At 36.2% G+C, this 22,278-nt stretch overlaps 4 protein-coding genes, 1 long non-coding RNA gene and 2 pseudogenes across 10 annotated transcripts; 5 read left to right on the top strand and 2 right to left on the bottom strand.

Annotated features, from left to right (window-relative positions):
- The first annotated feature begins 277 nt into the window (after positions 1-277).
- Positions 278-2,494, top strand: LOC104759267 (uncharacterized). Its single transcript, XM_010482211.2, has one exon. The coding sequence runs from the start codon at positions 330-332 to the stop codon at positions 2,337-2,339; it is 2,010 nt and encodes a 669-aa protein (XP_010480513.2). The 5' UTR covers positions 278-329; the 3' UTR covers positions 2,340-2,494.
- Positions 2,495-2,838: 344 nt separating this feature from the next.
- On the bottom strand, positions 2,839-5,155 carry LOC147923394 (F-box/LRR-repeat protein At3g59210-like; annotated as a pseudogene). Its single transcript, XR_015587450.1, has 5 exons — positions 5,130-5,155; positions 5,076-5,086; positions 3,963-5,018; positions 3,714-3,854; positions 2,839-3,399 (listed from the first exon to the last, which is right to left on the bottom strand). The product of XR_015587450.1 is annotated as an F-box/LRR-repeat protein At3g59210-like (transcript).
- Positions 5,156-5,279: 124 nt separating this feature from the next.
- On the bottom strand, positions 5,280-8,483 carry LOC147923393 (uncharacterized). Of its 3 annotated transcripts, XR_015585934.1 has the most exons (8): positions 8,326-8,483; positions 7,554-7,651; positions 7,411-7,463; positions 7,069-7,132; positions 6,855-6,963; positions 6,574-6,749; positions 6,044-6,334; positions 5,280-5,856 (listed from the first exon to the last, which is right to left on the bottom strand). It is a non-coding gene; the product is annotated as an uncharacterized LOC147923393 (long non-coding RNA). The 3 variants fall into 3 exon arrangements; XR_015585933.1 differs by lacking the exon at positions 5,280-5,856 and having other exon boundaries at positions 5,892-6,334; XR_015585935.1 differs by lacking the exon at positions 5,280-5,856 and having other exon boundaries at positions 5,892-6,334; positions 7,069-7,123.
- Positions 8,484-8,540: 57 nt separating this feature from the next.
- On the top strand, positions 8,541-9,631 carry LOC147923392 (ribosomal RNA small subunit methyltransferase NEP1-like). Its single transcript, XM_087496427.1, has 6 exons — positions 8,541-8,583; positions 8,654-8,906; positions 8,997-9,087; positions 9,170-9,314; positions 9,417-9,522; positions 9,613-9,631. The coding sequence occupies exons 1-6, from the start codon at positions 8,541-8,543 to the stop codon at positions 9,629-9,631; spliced, it is 657 nt and encodes a 218-aa protein (XP_087352553.1).
- A 170-nt stretch (positions 9,632-9,801) lies between these two features.
- LOC147923391 (uncharacterized) lies at positions 9,802-11,355 on the top strand. Its single transcript, XM_087496426.1, has 8 exons — positions 9,802-9,853; positions 9,964-10,202; positions 10,327-10,419; positions 10,491-10,635; positions 10,737-10,841; positions 10,931-11,004; positions 11,099-11,159; positions 11,276-11,355. Exons 1-8 carry the CDS (start codon positions 9,802-9,804, stop codon positions 11,353-11,355), a joined length of 849 nt encoding a protein of 282 aa, XP_087352552.1.
- A 5,439-nt stretch (positions 11,356-16,794) lies between these two features.
- On the top strand, positions 16,795-18,930 carry LOC147923390 (putative F-box protein At3g58960). The gene is made up of 4 exons (XM_087494105.1): positions 16,795-16,947; positions 17,116-18,059; positions 18,330-18,470; positions 18,544-18,930. Exons 2-4 carry the CDS (start codon positions 17,145-17,147, stop codon positions 18,862-18,864), a joined length of 1,377 nt encoding a protein of 458 aa, XP_087350231.1. The 5' UTR covers positions 16,795-16,947; positions 17,116-17,144; the 3' UTR covers positions 18,865-18,930.
- Positions 16,815-21,632, top strand: LOC147923389 (uncharacterized; annotated as a pseudogene). Of its 2 annotated transcripts, XR_015585996.1 has the most exons (2): positions 16,815-16,969; positions 19,534-21,632. The product of XR_015585996.1 is annotated as an uncharacterized LOC147923389, transcript variant X2 (transcript). The 2 variants fall into 2 exon arrangements; XR_015585995.1 differs by lacking the exon at positions 16,815-16,969 and having other exon boundaries at positions 19,460-21,632.
- The last annotated feature ends 646 nt before the right edge of the window (positions 21,633-22,278 follow it).

Raw genomic sequence — 22,278 nt, 5'->3', positions numbered from 1 at the left:
AATAAAGTTTAAACTAAGATTTTAACAATTTTATATTGTATGATATCCAATGATCTATGTTTTGTAAGATAAAGAATGTATAAATTGATGTTTTGAAATATTTACTTTTATCTAAAATCTAACTTTGACTTATCGGATAATAATAAAAGTAAAAAATAAAAAACACGTATTCTTGATTGGAGAATTTAAGGAAAATCTCCCTCTTTTCCTTTTTCTAATTGGAAAACATGTATAGGTTTAATCCTATAAATAGAGAGACATAGGTAACGAAAGCATAATTACTTGTCAACAGATCACAGATCCTTAATTAGGTTTAAAGAGAACTGATCATGACGACCTCTTTCAAAGAGCTTTCAAGGCCTACGCGAGTGAAGAACAAAACTCCCGCAACGGTGCAAATCACAGCCGAGCAAATCATCCGGGAGGCACGACAGAGCCAAGGGGCTGAGATCCGGCCGCCTAAGCAGAGCATTACTGACTCCGTGGAGCTTTCCGACTACAGACTCCGCCGTCGGAAGGAGTTCGAGGACCGGGTCCGCGGCAGAGGAGGTAGCATCCATGCATGGATCAAGTATGCGCGCTGGGAAGATTCACAGAAGGATTACGCACGTGCTCGGAGCGTGTGGGAACGAGCCTCGGATATCTATTACCGGGAACATACGCTCTGGCTCAAGTACGCCGAGTTCGAGATGAAGAACCAGGCGGTCAATCACGCGAGAAACGTTTGGGACCGTGCCGTTAAGGTCCTCCCCCGCGTGGACCAGCTTTGGTACAAGTATATTCACATGGAAGAGATGCTTGGTAATATCGCCGGGGCTAGACAGATATACGAGCGGTGGATGGACTGGTCACCCGATCAACAAGGTTGGTTCTCGTATATTAAATTTGAACTTAGGTATAACGAAATCGACCGTGCACGATCACTCTACGATAGACTCGTTCTTTGCCATCCGAAAGTTTCCACTTACATCCGATACGCTAAGTTCGAGATGAAAGGAGGTGAAACTGCGCGTGCAAGGAATGTGTACGAACGCGCCATCGAGGAGTTTGCAGACGATGAAGAAATCTTTGTGGCTTTTGCTGAATTCGAAGAAGGCTGCAAGGAAGTGGAACGAGCTAGGTGTATCTACAAGTTTGCTCTGGATCAAATTCCTAAAGGCAGAGCAGAGGGTTTGTACAAGAAGTTTGTTGCGTTTGAGAAACAGTATGGTGATAAGGAAGGGATTGAGGACGCCATCGTTGGCAAGACAAGGTTTGAATATGAAGATGAAGTAAGGAAGAACCCTCTGAACTACGATTCATGGTTCGATTACCTTAGGCTAGAAGAGAGTGTAGGGAACAAAGATAGGATCAGAGAAATCTACGAGAGGGCCATTGCTAATGTTCCACCGGCAGAGGAGAAACGGTACTGGCAGAGATATATCTATCTTTGGATTAATTATGCACTCTTTGAAGAGCTTGAAACTGAAGATGTGGAGCGTACACGACTTGTATACAGAGAATGTCTCAAGCTTATCCCTCACGCCAAGGTTTCTTTTGCTAAAATATGGTTGCTCGCTGCACAGTTTGAGATAAGGCAATTGAATCTCACTGGTGCTCGGCGGATACTAGGTAATGCGATTGGAATAGCTCCAAAAGACAAGATATTCAAGAAATACATTGAGATGGAAGACGAGCTGGGAAACGTAGATAGGTGTAGAAAACTCTATCAACGGTATCTTGAATGGTCTCCTGAGAACTGCTATGCTTGGAGCAAGTTTGCTGAGTTAGAAAGCTCTCTAGCTGAAACAGAGCGAGCTAGAGCCATATTTGAACTTGCAATATCTCAGCCTGCTCTTGACATGCCTGAGCTGCTGTGGAAGGCTTACATTGATTTTGAGATATCACAAGGGGAAGTAGAGAGGACACGAGCTTTATATGAGCGACTCTTGGACCGTACAAAGCATTACAAGGTCTGGATTAGTTTTGCAAAGTTTGAAGCGCAACAACAAGAAGATGATGTTACAGACTGCATTAGACGTGCCAGAGCAGTTTTCGACAGAGCCAACACGTATTACAAGGACTGCACACCGGATCTGAAAGAAGAACGTGCGTCACTATTGGAAGATTGGGTGAACATGGAGACGAGCTTTGGTAAGCTAGGAGATGTTGATCTCGTTAAACCAAAGCTCCCTAGGAAGCTCAAGAAGAGAAAGGCCATCACTACTGAAGACGGTTCTACAGAGTACGAAGAATACTTTGATTGTGTCTTCCCAGAAGAATCGCAGACTAAGAATCTCAAGCTTCTTGAGGCTGCGTATAAATGGAAGAAACAGAGGCTTGCTGCTGTTGCTTCATAAGATTCATGATTAATTAAAGGTTTTTTGTTTCTTTCTTGAGTTTATATCATCAACAAAACGAAACGGTTATAGCTGTTGTATTCTTCAGTTATATATGAGGATGAGTTACATTATGCAAGATTCGAAATTATATACATTGGCGCAATTTGATTTTATAAGGTATTCTTTTGTTGTTGTTTTTTTTTTTGTTGTCAAAGCTCCATATAGTTCTTTTGTTGTTGCTTAGGGGATATAAATTGGTCATATTTTGGGAGAAATAGTGAATTGAAAATCTATGGCAACACCGTTTGATACTGTCTTTTGCAGTGGTTACTTCTTGAAGAAGGTAAAGCTATTATCCGTCTGGCAATTTCATACAAATGGGTCGATTTTACAAGACAAAGACATTTACACATATTTTGAACAAGAGATCTTGTTGCCCAAGTAATCTCATGAAACAAGGTCCAAGTCTCCATCAAGTAATCATTCCCTAAGTATGTTAATTGTCACCACCGGACGATTGTGGAATATGGATCATATTAAGAGATGAAAGGAGATACAGAGACAATTCAATATCAAGTAAGCTCTTTAGTCTTTACAACACTTACCTAGTTTTCAATTTGTCACTAAACCAAAAAGCTTACCAGAGTCTGAACTCGAGAGACAGACAAATCGAGTTTCTCATAAAAAGCTCAACAAAACTGGCTAGAAATATACTCTTTACAACAATTAAAGGACTTGTATCATTGGCTACTGGAAGATTCATCAGGGCTAACAATTAACAACTGTCAACTTGCATTTTGGTGAAGCTCGTGGGGCCATCTCCAGTGCCTTGGTGACTTCAAAGAGATCAGAATACTCTTCATGGGCAGTATCGAAGTCTAATATGATGATCACTTGTTCAAGCTGAGGCAACTTCTGGAAGAAATGTTTAACTAGTGAAATCTCTTTACAGGTTGCACCAAACTCCCATATCTTGAGGATCTTCAAGAGGACACGATGATAGACAAGAAGAGGACGAATATGGAGAGATGCAGTCACAAGCATCCCCGCATCCATCTGTCATACGGTGGTGTAGACCCTGAAGGAGCATAGAGAAAGCAAACTAAAAATGTGTAATAACATATATTTAAGTAATTGTTTTCCCTATTTTCTATGTATCCCCAATATTTACGGCGGCTATGAGTCACATCATAATCATTATTTATTTTGTTTCCATCAATCTCCTATACCTATCTCAGTCAGTATGTGTCAGATGCAAGAGAAAGCAAAGATTAATGAAACTTAAAAAGCTTTACCATAAATCCCTCGGACATTTGATTGGGATGTATATAGCAACAAGTATAAGATATCAATACATAATAATCCAGAAACAGGTCTGGATAATAAACTTACATGGAATATGAGTGTGTGAAGCTTCGGACATTTGTTGAGCAAGAGTGGTAAAGCTTGCCATCCTCCTTCATCGTTACACTCAATGGATAAACGAGTCAGATAATGGAATACTGGTACGGTCTTACAAAAGCCCGATATCACCTGAAAGAAGATCAATTATAGGATGAGGGTGACAATTACACCAATCATTAACCATAAAAACGAAAGAAGGAAGGAAGGAAGGAAGGAAGGAAGGAAAGAAATAAAAACCTCAAGCGTGTCAGAAGTTAACTCAAGGCTTTGAACATTATGTAATCCCATGACAAGACTGGTTGCGTCCAAACTAACTCCATCTCGGTTGTTTGAGCTTATTTGATCGATAGTCAATCCAATGTCGATCCTAGCTTCAACAAGGGAGTCTAATCTAACTAGCGGATACTTGCATGCGACAAAATCAGAGTAGCTTAGGTAGATGAGGTTAGGAGTATCAAAGGAGACATGGTAGGGAGAGGCAGTTCCAAAGAGGAAGGGTACGGGAGATCGCATCGCTGGATAGACCTCAGCCTCAGGTATGTCATGTCGACAATCAATAGTAACTCTCTTGAGTGTTGGGGAAGACACAGATGATGCCACTTCATACCATTAACAACCAGCTCCTCTCAAGTACAGGGCATTTAGATAGGAGCAGAACAAAAAGGGTACCATTATCACCGAACTCGATGCAATCAAGATGCATGCAGAGTAGTGAGTTTTGTAAAGACGATATGTTCATCGGTTAGACTAAGGAAGCGACCAAGTTCTCCACGTCCTAATTTCAACCTAATCAAGTGTTTGGCATAAGAGAAGACACTAGGAGGAAGCAGTGAGTACCGGTTTGAAGGGAAGAGGAGGATGAGGGTTAGGTCTGTCGCTCCACGTGTCAGGACTTGGAGTACCCAATCCTGGAGAATCTGTTCGTCTGGATTCTGAGGGAGAATTTGGTAATGAGCGAACCGGATTCGGATTGAAGAGCCAGAACTCGATTTACAAATTCGATAAACGAAGTCCGTTTCCATTCTTCGGATCTTGCGTTAGGCAAAACGACGCAGTCATCAAAATCAAGAGCAGGCCTCCGTGTAAACAAATACCGCCAATTCTTGGAAAGAGTAGATGTCAGAGCTGCCTCTTTCGTGGAGAGGTAAGACAAGATCTTGTAGAGTAGATCCTCTGGTAATTTGCTGATTCCATCAGCTTTTTCGTTCACGCGATTATCGGATTCTTCATTCTCAAGAATTATCACGCGATTGAACACTGTTCTGTGTCGATATAGAGTAAACCAAAACCGGTCTGTTCAATCAAACCGGTTATGTACTCTATATCGACACAGAACAGTGTGTGTCTCACCACCCTTGTTCCTTCAAACCCAACCGAGTACGAGAAGCTTTAGCACCTACCTACACGCTAATTGGCCTTCTAGCTTCCATCAAAAATATCAATTGGTGAAATTGATACAACACAGATCAACACGAAATGAGGAACTGGGGTCTAGATTATTACCTTTTAATGAAATCTTCTATTCCATTAATGATTTTTACAGTTCGATTATCATTTAGAAACCAATCAACATCAAGAAAATATCGCCCGCCAAATATACATACATTCAAGAACGCGTCAAAATTATATATAGCCAAACTGTAATGTGATGAATTTAATAAGATTTTTCAAAACTAATACAGAAACTGCCTCTAGCATTATTATACTGGTCTTAATCCGTGCGACCGAACTCCTCTCCTACTGTTTCCTTAACCCGTTTCATCCTCATCGTCTCTTTATTTTCTTTGTAACTGGACAAACTTCTCGTCTTGAAACAAATCTCCTCCAGGACCAAATTTAACATACTTCCAAGGCACTACAACAAGCCAGTGATTTGCGGTTGTAGAAAAGCTTCTGTGTGCCGCTCGTCTTTCCCTTCAAACAACCTGACACACCACATCAGGAAAGTACAGAAACATATAGTGTGATGCCTAAATCCTGGAATGTACTCCAAAAAGGCACTAGTTTTTCGACTTCATGGTAGGCCTTGTTCTGTTCCCATCGCCGGGCCTCGTTATCTGAAACTTGGGATGCGTCAGATTCGCGTTTCTCGTCCAGCCGTCCTCATCTGTTACAGCTTTAGAGTGTCCATCTAACAAAGACAGTTGCTTCTTAAAAGAAGTAATATGGTAGTGGAAGACACTCTATTCATATGATTCCAGATCAATTTCCAAGTCATGGAAACCAGAAAGAGATTCCCACGATTGGTTTAATACAATGTGAAATAGAGCAACAAAAAGACGCAAACAAAAGCCTTGAGAGAAGATCATTCTTAATACCGGATAATGGAACATCGCTACAAACAGACCATCTTTGAATTTCTCGCCACTGAGTCCAGGTTGCTTCTTCTTCAACACTTTCTTTGCGGCTTCCTCACACTCTGAAACTTCTCTCCTCCATTTCTGCATCTTATTTGTTGTTGCTGGTGGCTGCGAGTAGCCAACCTTCATAAAATGATAAATCTGCAGATACCAGAAATACTAAGTGCGACTCTCTGGCTACGGTTCTCTTGCTTCTTGCGTTCTGAGTAATTATCATATGCAAAAAAAAGGTTCAGCCACAGCCAAAGCCTATAAAGAGAAAGAGAGAATATCAGGGAGAAACATCTTGAGTTTTTAAGATATCTGTGCCAATCAAATGAGTCAGCTGCAACTTAAGATTTTCCTGCGTCAGGAATTTGTAATTATCGAAAATTGTTGTCTATCTAGTTTCCACCATCTCTTGCCGAGAACAAGATTTTAAAAATAAACTATGGTCACACCTCAGGAATGATGGAAAGATTGGGAAACTTTTTGAATCAGATAAATACCGTTAGATTTTCAAGAGGATGACATGATTTGGAGGCAGGACTAGGAGGACAAGATCAGGTAAGATGGGGTTAGGCTAGAGTCTAAAGCCAGAAGCAATAGTCCAGCTACACAGAACACACAAATGTCGTTTATTCCTCCTCCTCTAGTCAGTTTTGATGCTGGTCATACCTTTTCCCTAGGAAAAAAATTGCGGGGTTAAGCTGTATCTAGTCCTAAGGCAATGCATTTCAATACAACAATCCATGAATTCAAGAAACCGAGAGGTAAACCCAAGGCTTACCGTACACAGATCCCATATCCTAACAATGTGCTTGTCAGTAGTACTCAACTTAGGTTGTTGAATATTAAGAGTCTGTTGCCACTTAATACTCAAAATCGGGCTCTCATACCTGCAAATTTTGCAGAAAAGACAATGAATACCTAGGAAACAAACCTTAAAGTTGTAGCATATATGATGGATTTTGAGTTAATACAAACACAGTAATACTACTGACATGTGATCATTCGCTCTCATGGGAGTTGAAATACGCATGTCATATATGAATGAACCTGCAGAGACTGAACAGCACATCTAAAACTTAATAGAAAAAAAGACTGATGCAATTTTCACCAAATCACGGCTAAGCTACGTAGGCAACAGTAATCTGAAGCAGTACAGTTCAACATCCACCAAGTTTAAGTAATGCTACATCAGGAAAATGAGCGCTGAGGATTAAGTGCTGACAGGAAGCGAGAAAATTCTACAAGCATATCTCAGTATCTCACATATGACATATCATTGACCGAGGAAGATCACAGACGACGCACAGTAAACTATCATATTCATTGAAACTTACCAGCTAAAAAATCATGTCATGTCTCTCTACCTTGGTGTGTCTCTCTACCCATCCTGCAAAATAACTGTGAGCTTTTAGACAAGTACCAGATCAAAGTTGACAAAACATATCTCATCAGTACCAGCAAATCTAAAATACCTTACCTGTGATGTTTCCCGTGTTTGGCGTGTATATTAATAAAACGACCAGCACAAAAGAAAGAAAGAAAGAAAGCTTTTGAATAAGCATCGCCGCCCAATAACTGTAGAGAGAGCACATTATTGAATCATAAACAAGATAGTTACTAAGAATGATGTTTAGACAGAAATCATGGAGCAGTAAAGTTACTTTAAAATCAACTATCTCCAAGTCCAAATGTCTGACAAACTTTAAGCTCATAAACTTTTCAGTGGTGGAAAGATTCAACAACAAATCAATGAAAAGGCAAACGAGAATAAATTTTTATATAATTCTTGTTTATAGCATCAAAAGCTAAAAAAAAATTCACCAATATGAAAACGCACATAACATAAAGCAATCAGAAACTCTACTTTGATTTTAGTAGTGACAGTCTCTCAAACTTCAAATCTTTTTAACAGGAAATAGCCACAAAACAATTCCGTGTAGATAGATAGATAGTTCCATTCAACAAAGACATCGAACTATAAACATTTTTTTTTTGGGAAACTTCTAATTAAGCTGCCAAATTAAGAGATAAGAATCTAATTCCCACGTGCAAGCCTAAAGCTACACTCACATCCAGATAACAACAAAACAAGGAGTCTTTGAGCAATTAAGACTTATAAAGGAGGATTTTTTACCATTTGGGGGAGCATTATATATGATGATAAAATAAATATTTACGGTGGGTATTACGGAGAGCTCGTTGCTTCTTAGTTCTTAGGATTAAGAAAAGTTCCAAAATTAGGGACAGACCTGAAATGGTATAACTTTAATGTCGACTTCGGTCTATCCCCACAAGAAGTCATCTTCAAACTAGGTTCTACAATTACCTCTCCGCTTCGCTTCCTCCGCTTGACGGCGAACTTGCAGGTTAAAAAAAAAAAAAGGCCAAAGTTGAAGAAAAACAAAATAAAAAATAAAAAAATAAAAACTAAAAATATAGTATAAAAAAGCTCCTAAATTTCTTAATGGGCCTACTTCACTATAAATTGGCCCTCAAACAAACTCTCTGTGCAATAAAAAGGAAAAAAATTCTACTTTGAAATTTAGGGTTTATTATTGCATCGCTCCGATTGAGTAGGGGAGCAGAAGTTTGAAGAAAACCAAAAACCAGACATTACTTCAAGATCAGAGGAAGATGATGAAGTAGGGGAGCAGAAGTCTGAAGAAAACCAAAAACCAGACATTACTTCAAGATCAGAGGAAGATGATGGCGAGAAGGAACAAACTGAGGAAGCAGCAGCTAGAGTTGATATTGATGGAGGGTTACCTATAGTTCTTTCAGATAACAAATCAGATCAACCAGGCGTGGTTTTTGTTCTTGAATTGGACAGGTATTGTTCAAAAATCCCTTGTTTTGTTAGTACGGATCAATCATCTGAAAGAAAGAACTTTTTTAATATATGTTGTTTTCGTGTGTAGAGTTACCAGCTACTAAACTCTTATGATCATGCTGACTTCATGAGTAATATCAGCATAGATTCTGCTGATTACCGGCCAGACATCACACATCAGGTCAGGAATCTCATATCTCTCTCTTTTAAGTCATATTTTACTACAGATTTCACTTCGGCATGACTAATCTTTCTTTCTACAGGCCCTTCTAATGATTTTAGACAGTCCTGTGAATAAGGCGGGGAGATTGAAAGCTGTATTTGTTAGTACAAGAAAAGGTGTCCTTTTTGAGGTTAAGCCACATGCTCGCATACCAAGAACATATACACGATTCGCTGGACTCATGGGTAGGGTAGGGTAGCTTAGCTTTGTCTAATTTTTCTCTGCTTTTGTATCTTAAAACCTCCTTAGTTTATCTGGTTTCTTATCCGATTTTGTTGGTCTTGCAGTGCAATTGCTAGAAAATCTGCGCATTCCTGCAGTAGATGGAAGGGGCGAGAATCCTTTACAAGTGATCAACAACCCTGTTACAGATCATCTACCTATTAACTCCAGGTAAAAAACCGTTTCTAGTTTCTTTCAACATCTGTTATAAATCCCGCATAAGAATGAGCTAAAACAGTAATCGTTTCTTTCTTTGATCAGGCCTCTCGTTTGGCTCTAACAACTTGGTCAATATGCAGAAGCAGTACCGAACTAATGTCTATAACGATACAAACATCGTTTTTGTGGTCAGTAAGCTCGAGATATATCTCTCTCGCTTCTTTCATATATATAATATCTTATGCGAAACCTCATGCCTTATTTTGCAATTTACCATTACAGCTTGGTGCAATGGACCGTGGAATTATAGAGCAGCATGACTATATTGATGAATTTGTGTCAAGTAATCCTTCCCCCTGACTCATCATTTTATATGAAATGACTCAATTCTTCCTTCTCGTCATTTTAGTTTCTTTGTTTTTTTAGAGAATTCTGGTTTCTTAATTTTTTCAGTTTCAAGGTACCCTTTGAGTACTAGCTGCTGCATCTCAAGAATTTGTGAGGCATTATCAAGAACAGAGGAACGTAACGGTGAAGAAAAGGATATAACTGAGGAAGGAGCAGCTGTGAATTATTTTGATCAAACAGCAGTCGATGTTGATGGAAAGCTACCTAAGGTGCTTCCTGGTTATAAACCCGGTGTTATTTTTGTGCTTGAAAAGGCCTCTCTTGAAGTTGCCAAGGTTGGAAAGGTACCTGTTACAAACTTCACTCGATTGTATTCGTTCTGAGAGCTAATTATCGGAAAGAACACAGTTTCACATAGTTCGCTAGCCTCTTGTTTCGTGTTAATATATGCGTCATTTTTGTGTGCAGACTTATCAGCTACTAAACTCTAGTGAACATGCTACTTTTCTGAGAAAAAGCAACAGAAATGCGGCTAATTACCGGCCAGACATCACACATCAGGTCAGGATTTCAGAACTTTTAATCATATGTTATTACAAAATTCTGACTCATCTTTTGTCTTCTTTTTAAAGGCTCTTTTGATGATTTTGGATTCCCCGGTTAATAAAGCCGGGAGGTTGAAAGCCGTATACGTTAGAACACATTCAGGTGTACTTTTTGAAGTAAAAACTCATACCAAACTTCCGAGAATATACACGAAGTTTACAGAAATCATGTGTAAGTTTTGTTTAATTTTTCCGTTTCATCCTCTGGCGATATTTTGTTACTTTAACCTCAGTTTCTCTTTGATTCTTTATCTTATTTTAATGGTATTGCAGTGCAACTGCTACAGTCCCAGATCGTTACTGAATATGGCACTGAGAAACTTCGGGTGATTAAGGATCCTGTTACAGATCATCTACCGAGTAACTCCAGGAAAATAGGTAACGGAAATTTCTCTTTTCTTCTTGCATTTGCTATCTATCCGGCATTAGTATGAGATAATAAAGTATTTGTTTCTTTCTTTGATCAGGCTTGTCATTTAGCTCTGACAATATGCAGTCCTTAGCTAAGGATACAACAGATACAGTGGATACTGTTTTCGTGGTTAGTAACACTTTTATCCCAATTTCCAATAGATACTATTTGGATTTAGGTTCTCTTATGCAAAAAAAAACATTGTTGTATTTTACCATTTCAGGTCGGTGCAACGATAGCCCCAGATGAAATAGACTGTGACTATATTGATAATTGTGTGGCAAGTAAGTATTCTGTCTTTTAAGTCTTCACACATGAGTTTTTTTCTTTCCTCTTTTGGGGAAACGAATGGAATGTGAAAGATTAATTCTGGTTTTTTTTTTTTTTGCATTTTTTTCAGTTTCAGGGCATCCTTTGAGCACAGCTTACTGCATCTCAAGACTATGCCACTTTTTCTCAGAAAAGTGGAATATTGTATAAGGTGATTTGAGTGCTTTAGGTATTGTAAAAGTGACACGAGTGATTTGATATTTCTTAATTTTGATGTATTCATATGAAGTTTTCTTGATCAAATCAGGAGACATTAGTATAGTTGTTCTTACTCATAAGTCATAAGCAAAAATATTGACTTCTCCAATCACAGAGGGAATCCACCATCTTTATCATGAATTGGTTCTTGGAAAAACTTAACGGGTAGAACTACCAACAAAAACAGTGTTCTGTTTCTGAAACCACATCAAAAAATTTGGATGCCTCTAATAAAAGCCCATATAACCAACACAAACACGGAAGCTCCAGTCCGAAAAGAGGAATCAACAAGTGAGCAGAGAGTTTGATCCAAATCACACCTTACAATTTGAGAGACAAGAACCTGAAGAGAATAGCAACACTTTCACTGAATGTCACACACCCAATCCTGTAAAAACACAATCTCTAGGAAGATAAAGAGGCACGGACTGTGACAACCAGAAGTTGATATACGCTCTGATTTTCAAAAACTCTGACAAAATGAGAATCAAAGCGCAGGTGCATGGAGAAGAGAAGCCAGAGGTTCATCGCGCATTCAAGACCAAGAGTGACAAAGGATTTTTATCTTACACAGAGGATTTTTATCTTGTTCCTTATATATATATATACTAGAAGTCATCCCGTGCTACGCACGGGTTTAGCTTATATTATTTTTGAATTTTAGTAATTTGGATATTATCAGTTCTTTTATTTGTTTACTCAGCAATTGTTATTTTTAGTGATTTTAAAAATATACTGATCATTTCAATTTTTTTTAGGTTCTTTTGTTTGGGGTTACTTGAATCTTCCTTTTATATATAGTATTAGAGTACAGTAAAACTTCTATAAATTAATAATGGTGGGACAAAAACATTTTATTAATTTATAGTGTTATTAATTTATCTATAAATTAATAATTATTATTTTATAGTGTAAATTAATAATTAATAATTTATAGATATATTTTTAATTGTTTAATTTTTTAAAAATTAAGAATTGAGACAATTTTAGTGAAATAAAATTAGACTTTCGGATGTTGTAAATTTCATGGTTTAGAAATTAAACTTGTATTATTTAGAAAACATTATTGATAATAAATTACAAATACTATTGACAAATTTGCTTATACACATGACATAAATAAATTCAAATTTTTGAATAATAATATCGATTTTTGAATTTTAATAGACTGTCAAATTATCAAATTGTAAATGATGCATATCTAGAAGTTGAAAACTTTAAAAAACTTAACTATTTTTGACATGCTATAGAATATTTTATATCATTATAGTTTGAAAATACAACATTACAATTGTTCTATAGAAATGAGCTTTAGGAGAAATATATATTATTATATCAGCATATATATATATATATAAATTTACATGATTATAAATTTATGATATTATTTGGGCCATATTTTACATGGAAATTTCAATAAAATTATTATCTTATTATCTTATCGAATTTTGTTAATTTTTACACTGACCCGACTTGGGACCAACAAAATTGATTAATTTATAATGTTAATTAATTTATAGAGTATTAATTTATAGAGGTTTTACTGTATTTCAACATGTGGAGAAATTTTTGATTACATAGTAGTGTGTTTATGGTTTTTTTTCCTTTTAGTATTTCAAGACATATTAAGCATTTTCCATCTTTTTATTTTCTTGCTTGCGTTTGCACAATTTATATTACCACTGACATCTACAAAAACATGTAATTTTGAAATATAACTTACATGAATACAATCTAAATATGAAATTTAGGTAAACAACAATAAACTTTATAAATATATTTTACCAGCTTATTTTTGGTGAGGAAAAAAATACAATTACATCCCTAAATATAATTTATTCTTTATACATTTAATACAAATTAAAATTTTTTTAAAAAAATTTTAATAATGAAAATGAATCCAAGTAAATAAAGTTATAAATAATTACTCTAAGTTTTGGTTGAGTATAAAAATGCAATAGTTTGTTCCATCGCCGAAATGAATTTTTAGATCTGTCTATTTAGCTTTATCATAAATGTAATTGAATAAAACAAATATTTATTTTCTCGTAGCTACTTAGAAGACAAACCGCAGAATATTATAATATCAAATGTCATAATAATAAAGTTTCTTAGGAAGTAAACTATTATATGTGAAAGTGGAAAATGTTATGAAAGTAATTTTTTATATTACTATTCTTATAATTTTATTTACGATAATGAAAATAGTTTTTTAAAAACAAATTGACATAGATCATCCAAAATCGCCGGACCGACTCATGGATATTAGGAAAGACATACATAAACACTCGAATGAATAAGGAAATTTGTCAAACATTCTCACATTATATTTTTTCTGATGTAGTTTTAATGCGAACAACAAACATGATAACCTGCAAAAAAATATTTAAAACTATTCAAGAATACCTATTGAAATTTGGAAAGATATATAAAAATAATATAATTTTTCATAGGAACCTAATGACTGAAATTAAATAATAATGACTGAAAAAATTCTCTTAAAATGAGAGTAATTAGGGACTGAAATGTAATTTTATGGAAAACGGATTGAATTCTAATATTATGGAAACCGAATTGGTAAGATCTAATGGGGAATAAATGAGTAAGAAATTATCAAATCTATATTAACATTTTTGAAGTACATTTTGTGTTATGCACTTTTAGTTTTGTTTATTTAAAACGTTATTTACAACATTAACCCCTAAAAGATTTCCAAAACTAACATTACTTTAAATTTTGTTTTCTGAATATTTTATATTTCATTTCAACGAAATAAATAACAGCAATCAATATGAAAATAGAAACTATCATATACTCCCTCCGTTTCAAAATATAGGATGTTTTAAGCAAAGCACGCAGATTAAGAAGTCTTTACTTTTAATAAGTTCAACCAATCAGAAACAATACTGCATAATATAAAATACTAAACTAATCTAAAAGTTGCATTGAAATTTGAAAGTATACTATATTATGAAACAAAAAACTTCTCCAAAACATCCTATATTTTGAAACGGAGGGAGTATTTAACTACACATTATGTTGTGTTTCAAAGATATTATATATCTGAATCCTTCGCAAACAAAAAAAAACAACAATTTGATTTCCATTTTGTTTTCCAAAACCTGTGAGTTTTGATTCTTAACGTAAGAAAAATTTTGAGTGACATTTATTTGAATATTATAATTCAACATATATAAACTTAATATAAATTTTAATTATTGCGAATATGTAAAATTAAAAAAGTTTAAAATACTATATAATGTGGTTATATAGTAGATGAGTTATAAAGAGGACATGTTAGAATTAATAAAATATTATATAATTTGTGTTAACACGGGTTAAATCCTTATTTAATTATTTATCAACACTACTAATATTAGAATATTTGACATAAAATCAAGTTGATTTAACTAAGATTGTGTAAAATATCTAAATCATTAGGAAAAATGTGACTTAATCAGAGCATATAAATTACTTATTATGTATTTAGAACCCTTATTTTTTGTTATAATACTTAAAAATCGAAATATAATTTCAATTACTAAACAAAACAACTAAATATAACAAACAAATGGTCATAAAGTGTATTGCGGGTTAAAAAAATAATATAAACATTTATCCGCACAACAACCGAAAAATTTAGTTATTCCTCTATTTACAAAACATCTAATATTTAACAAATAGATACGACATAAATATAAGTTATAATAAAAATTATATACCTGTGGTGTTCCGCAGGTTAAAGTCTAGTTACTACATAAAACATCCCACCATTAGATTATATAAGATTAAAGGCCAGAAACTAAACCCAGGAATGAAAACCCAGAAATGAAATTTTGAGTCAAAAATTTATGAATATTTAAGAGAATTTTGAGAACACGTAAACATCTATAATCTAACATAATTTAGATTCCTTTTTTGTTTATGAATCATTTATAAGATTGAAACCCATAAATAAATTTTATACATTATTTAGAATTCGTTGTTGCCCGTAAATCATACATAAGATTGAAACATATTTTTATAATTTCAAAATAACCTATAATCAGATCGTTCCTAGGATGAAACTATAAACTGATAGATGGTGGGTTTAGATTGGAAGAGGCCTAATTGAAGAAGGGAAGAAAGAAATGTTAAGAGTTTTTTTTTTGTTTTATGGGCTTTTAGAGGTCCAAAGAATTTAGTTAATTAAGTCCAAACAACAAAAGTGTACAGGTGTCGGATAGATAACAGGCCAAGTGTCATCTTCTTAGCAAAAGTTGAGAAAAACCTTCTCATATATATTAACTAATGCAATGAAAATTAAACGAGTCTAGCTAGAGCCACTGGCGTGACCTTAGGTCCAAAAACACTTCAAGTGCCACTCTCTGATTTCATAGCTAGAGCCACTGGCGTGACCTTAGGTCCAAAAACACTTCAAGTGCCACTCTCTGATTTCATATCATTCAATACCTTTAATCACAAAAATAAGACAAGTTCAATTACCTTATAAGGACCTCAGATGTTATTGAAAAGGAAAGAGAAACTAAGGGGGGTGTATTCAACTTGATATTTTAAGTGATTTGTGTGAAATTTATAAATTCTATGTTATTCAATCATGGATTTTAAAAAGTCTATTAAAATCCACTGTTATTGAACTGATGATTTAAAAATCTACTTTAAAATCCATTAAAATCCCTTGTTATTGAACTGATGATTTAAAAATCTACTTTAAAATCCACTGTTATTCAAAACAGTTTTGTGGATTATGATTTTAATAATTTTTAGGATTCTGGAGGATTCTGGAGGATTTGTTTAGTTAAAAATACAGAAATCCAAATCTCATGGTTTTAGGTGAGATTTGAAAGAATTTTACAGAAAATCATATGAACTTCCCTAAAATCTATCAAAATTCTAAATTTCCTAAATCCCATCAAATTCTCCAAAATCATGGTTTGAGTACACCCCCTTAAGATATTAGTGCACCCAAACAACATCATGGAATGACAAAGAGGGGCTTTGGTGGCCGACAAGGCGAGAAATCTTGAACATCCCATATCTAAAGTCACCGATCAGGATTGGAGCATAGTACTAACACTTGGCACATTGCAAAGAGGAGAAATTCCATATCCCCAAAATATTTTGATTCCAAAGTTATTCTTTTTTTTTTATTGCAATTACGTCTCGTTTACAGATAATTTCAGTCGCAGTTAAAACAAATAAATTATTGTATTTTGAACATTTTTTCCAAAATGTACTTCAGAATTAAACCAACATAAATGGTACCATAACCGAAATAAAAGGCATAAACCGATTTATTGCCTTCTTCTTCTTTTTTTTTTTTTTTTAATCAATTTCCTTCTTTTTTTTTTTTTTTGATATATATAAAATAGGATCTTATTAGGGTTTTCTACGGCGATTAGGACGACATTGTGGGTGTATAAAAAAAAAAAACAAGAGAGAAAGATTTGGAGTTTTGTAATCGGCTTTTTGATTGAAGGAGAAGAATTAAGTTATCTGTGAATTTTGATTTAATTCCATTCGGACATCGCTGTTGTTCCAAAGGTATAATCTACTTTTTGAGTTTGTATGTCTTGTCGATTTCAATGTTTGGACTTTGCTTCTGGTCTCTCCAGTTATAAACTTTTTTTTTTTTTTTTTTTTTTGTTGTTTCCAGAGATTAATTTTGCCATCTTTCTCTGTTTGTTGATTAATTTTGCAACGTTGTTGCAGTGCTGAACAAATTGAGCCAAAAAGGAAGGATGGATAGCACTCTACCTGATGATATAATTATCGACATTATATCTCTTCTTTCGGCAAAGGAGGCTGCTTTCGTATCTCTTCTTTCAAAGAGGTGGCAAAACATGTTTACAATCATTCCAAATCTTGAGTTTGATGATGATGATGACTCTATCCAAATTCAAGGGATGATGGATTTCTTAGACGCAGTGTTGGTTCTTCCTCCCAGTTCCCGCGTAAAGAGCTTGTCTTTAAAATGTCGAAAGGGTCATCGGACACGCTATGATCATATCAACCGTTGTCTCTGTAATGTCCTTAAACGTGGGGTCATGGATCTTAAACTGGACTTAAGAAGTGGACATGGGTATCGTCTTCCTTCTGATGTCTTCGCTTGCAAGACGCTAGTTGAGCTGCATCTAGGGACTGCTCTTGTTGTTGTTGATCTTCTCCCTAAGAATTCTCTTCTCCCTGCGCTTAAGACTCTCATTATTGATTCGGTTCGATTCATTGACCATTGTGGTTGTGCGTTCCAAAAGCTTCTTTCTGCTTGCCCTGTCCTTGTGGAGTTAGTGATGCGTAATGTGGAGTGGGAGCATTGGCAATGGTCACGCACTGTGTCCAGTCCGACCCTCCAGAGACTTACTATTAGGCATAGACATTTCTTTAATATCATTCATTATGATTTGGAGAGCATTACTTTTGATACTCCCAGTCTTACCTCCCTGAGTTACTTTGATTTTGCTCCGCGATCCTATCCAATTGTTAACCTTTGCTCCCTTGTTGAAGCTACCGTCGGTCTTACTTTGCTAGATGATGATCACGTCCGGAACGGACTATATGCAGGTGATCATCATACTATTACTAGCGATATCACCAATCTGATTAAGGGGCTAAGAAATGTCGAGATCTTGAACTTATCCACTACTATGACCATGGAGGTAAGATTGCTCTCTTCTTTTCTTTTCTTTTCTTTTTTTTTTTTTGCTTTGTTAATTCATTCATTTAGGAACCAGACCCGCCTAATTAAGACCGCTTAGGATCGCTTAAATCCATTTAATAACAACGATGCTTAGAAGGTAAATAACTTTCACGGTCTAGGCGACCATCTAAAACCAACACTGCTTGTCGGGGTATAAGAATAAAAAAAATCTTGTCTGATATGAAAGTGTTTCTTGTTTAGGTTTTGATTTTATTTTTTTGGTTTTCAGGCGTTTTATTGCTTCCATGAAGTGATTCCAGTATTTGAAAACCTGCATCGTTTATGTGTTACAACTGAGTACGACTTCCGTTGGCGAACTCTGCCATATTTGCTAAAGAAGTCTCCAAATCTAAAGACTCTCGTCATCGAGGTATGGACCGCAAAAGAAGTTTCAGTTATACACTCTTAAAATCTCCAATCTCTAATCCTCTTTTTTTCTTCAGCGTCCCTTGCACTATTGTTATTATTCGGACGATGGTGATGATGATGATGAAGAACCTGTTTTTGAGTACTTGCCGGAATATGATTTCCTATTGTCATGTCCTGTGAAGGTCCTGGAGATAACCGAGTACAGCGGAACTAGAGGAGAATTGGAGAAAATCAGACATTTCCTGGAGAACTTGTTATGTCTTGAGCTTGTTAAAGTTTGTGTTTGTGAAACAGACTACGAGGAACAGTTTCATCTATTAACTAATCTGCTAAACCTTCCTAGATCGTCCAAGTGCAATATCCAGTTAATTATTCCTCCTGCCAAGTCCGTTTGAGGACGAATCTGTTTTTTTAGTCACTGTTACATTGATAGACTGTCTATATATGATGATTTTTCAGCAGTTACTTAGATTTTTTATTTTTACCAGTTATTTGCTTTAGAGTGACTGACTACTTATGGATTTTGTTTTACCTGATATTTTCACTCAAAGTGACAAGGGTTAACAAGATTATTAAATGATTTAAATCAATATATGTTACCTTTTTTATACACAATACATTAATAATGTTTAAACTAAGACTTTTAACAAATTTATACTGTATGATATCCAATGGTCTATGTTTTGTAAGATAAAGAACGGTACTGGCCCAATAATCTATGATTTATAAGATAAAGAATGTATAAATTGATGTTTTGAAATATATGCTTTTATCTAAAATCTAACTTTGACTTATTGGATAATAAAAAAAAGTAAAAAAAGAAAAATAAACACGTATTCTTGATTGGAGAATTTAAGGAAAATCCCCATCTTTTCCTTTTTCTAAATGGAAAACATGTATAGGTTTAATCCTATATAAATAGATTCATAGAGATAGTAACGAGAGCATAATTACTTGTCAACAGATACAGATCCTAAATTAGGTTTAAAGGGAACTGATCATGACGACCTCTTTCAAAGATTTCGATCGTAGCTTAGGTTACATGAATAGGATGGATAAGCAAGTGAAGCTTTCAAGGCCTACGAAGAACAAAACTCCCGCACCGGTGCAAATCACAGCCGAGCAAATCATCCGGGAGGCTCGACAGAGCCAAGAGGCTGAGATCCGGCCGCCTAAGCAGAGCATTACTGATTCTGTGGAGCTTTCCGACTACAGACTCCGCCGTCGGAAAGAGTTCGAGGACCGGGTCCGCGGCAGAGGAGGTAGCATCCATGCATGGATCAAGTATGCGCGCTGGGAAGATTCACAGAAGGATTACGCACGTGCTCGGAGCGTGTGGGAACGAGCCTCGGGAATCTATTACCGGGAACATACGCTCTGGCTCAAGTACGCCGAGTTCGAGATGAAGAACAAGGCGGTCAATCACGCGAGAAACGTTTGGGACCGTGCCGTTAAGATCCTCCCCCGCGTGGACCAGCTTTGGTACAAGTATATTCACATGGAAGAGATGCTTGGGAACATCGCCGGGGCTAGACAGATATACGAGCGGTGGATGGACTGGTCACCCGATCAACAAGGTTGGTTCTCGTATATTAAATTCGAACTTAGGTATAACGAAATCGACCGTGCACGATCGCTCTACGATAGACTCGTTCTTTGCCATCCGAAAGTTTCCACTTACATCCGATACGCTAAGTTCGAGATGAAAGGAGGTGAAACTGCGCGTGCAAGGAATGTGTACGAACGCGCCATCGAGGAGTTTGCAGACGATGAAGAAATCTTTGTGGCTTTTGCTGAATTCGAAGAAGGCTGCAAGGAAGTGGAACGAGCTAGGTGTATCTACAAGTTTGCTCTGGATCAAATTCCTAAAGGCAGAGCAGAGGGTTTGTACAAGAAGTTTGTTGCGTTTGAGAAACAGTATGGTGATAAGGAAGGGATTGAGGACGCCATCGTTGGCAAGACAAGGTTTGAATATGAAGATGAAGTAAGGAAGAACCCTCTGAACTACGATTCATGGTTCGATTACCTTAGGCTAGAAGAGAGTGTAGGGAACAAAGATAGGATCAGAGAAATCTACGAGAGGGCCATTGCTAATGTTCCACCGGCAGAGGAGAAACGGTACTGGCAGAGATATATCTATCTTTGGATTAATTATGCACTCTTTGAAGAGCTTGAAACTGAAGATGTGGAGCGTACACGACTTGTATACAGAGAATGTCTCAAGCTTATCCCTCACGCCAAGGTTTCTTTTGCTAAAATATGGTTGCTCGCTGCACAGTTTGAGATAAGGCAATTGAATCTCACTGGTGCTCGGCGGATACTAGGTAATGCGATTGGAATAGCTCCAAAAGACAAGATATTCAAGAAATACATTGAGATGGAAGACGAGCTGGGAAACGTAGATAGGTGTAGAAAACTCTATCAACGGTATCTTGAATGGTCTCCTGAGAACTGCTATGCTTGGAGCAAGTTTGCTGAGTTAGAAAGCTCTCTAGCTGAAACAGAGCGAGCTAGAGCCATATTTGAACTTGCAATATCTCAGCCTGCTCTTGACATGCCTGAGCTGCTGTGGAAGGCTTACATTGATTTTGAGATATCACAAGGGGAAGTAGAGAGGACACGAGCTTTATATGAGCGACTCTTGGACCGTACAAAGCATTACAAGGTCTGGATTAGTTTTGCAAAGTTTGAAGCGCAACAACAAGAAGATGATGTTACAGACTGCATTAGACGTGCCAGAGCAGTTTTCGACAGAGCCAACACGTATTACAAGGACTGCACACCGGATCTGAAAGAAGAACGTGCGTCACTATTGGAAGATTGGGTGAACATGGAGACGAGCTTTGGTAAGCTAGGAGATGTTGATCTCGTTAAACCAAAGCTCCCTAGGAAGCTCAAGAAGAGAAAGGCCATCACTACTGAAGACGGTTCTACAGAGTACGAAGAATACTTTGATTGTGTCTTCCCAGAAGAATCGCAGACTAAGAATCTCAAGCTTCTTGAGGCTGCGTATAAATGGAAGAAACAGAGGCTTGCTGCTGTTGCTTCATAAGATTCATGATTAATTAAGGGTTTTTTGTTTCTTTCTTGAGTTTATTATATAAATGGATGAGGTACATTATGCAAAATTCGAAATATATATGCGCACTTTGATTTTATAAGTATTCTTTTGTTGTTGTTGTTTTTTCTTTTTTTGTCGTCAAAGCTCCCTATAGTGTTTTTGTTGTTGCTTAGGGGACAAAAATTGGTCATATTTTGGGAGAAATAGTGCATAGAAAATCTATGGCAACACCGTTTGATACTGTCTTTTGCAGTGGTTACTTCTTGGAGAAGGTAAAGCTGTCTTTATGTTAACTGTCAACCACCGGACGATTGTGGAATATATATATATATATATATATATATATATATATATAAGTGGGATTTCAGCAAGCGTATATGGATCATATTATACTATATTATTATCAATACAAGTGGGATGAAAGGAGATACAGAGACAATTCAATATCAAGTAAGCTCTTTAGTCTTTGTAACTGGACGAGCTTCTCGTCTTGCAAGAAAATCTCCTCCAGGGCCAAATTTAAAACATACTTCCAAGGCACTACAACAAGCCAGTGAAATGGTCTGCTAGATCATATTTCTAGTCCAATGTTTGAGATTAGTTTTATTATTGATGTACGTAAAGGTTGTCGTTTATTGTCAAAAATTGATTAAACTAAAAGATGTGAACCATAGCGTCGTTTTATGTCTTCTCCCATCTCTACGATGCAACCCTATGCGATTTTTGCCCTCTCGCATCCATTGGTTTT

The sequence above is a fragment of the Camelina sativa genome, chromosome 17, assembly GCF_030686135.1.
Source record: "Camelina sativa cultivar CO46 ecotype springtype chromosome 17, ASM3068613v1".
NCBI classification, from domain to species: Eukaryota; Viridiplantae; Streptophyta; class Magnoliopsida; order Brassicales; family Brassicaceae; genus Camelina; species Camelina sativa.
This window is presented reverse-complemented; position numbering and strand designations above follow the sequence as displayed.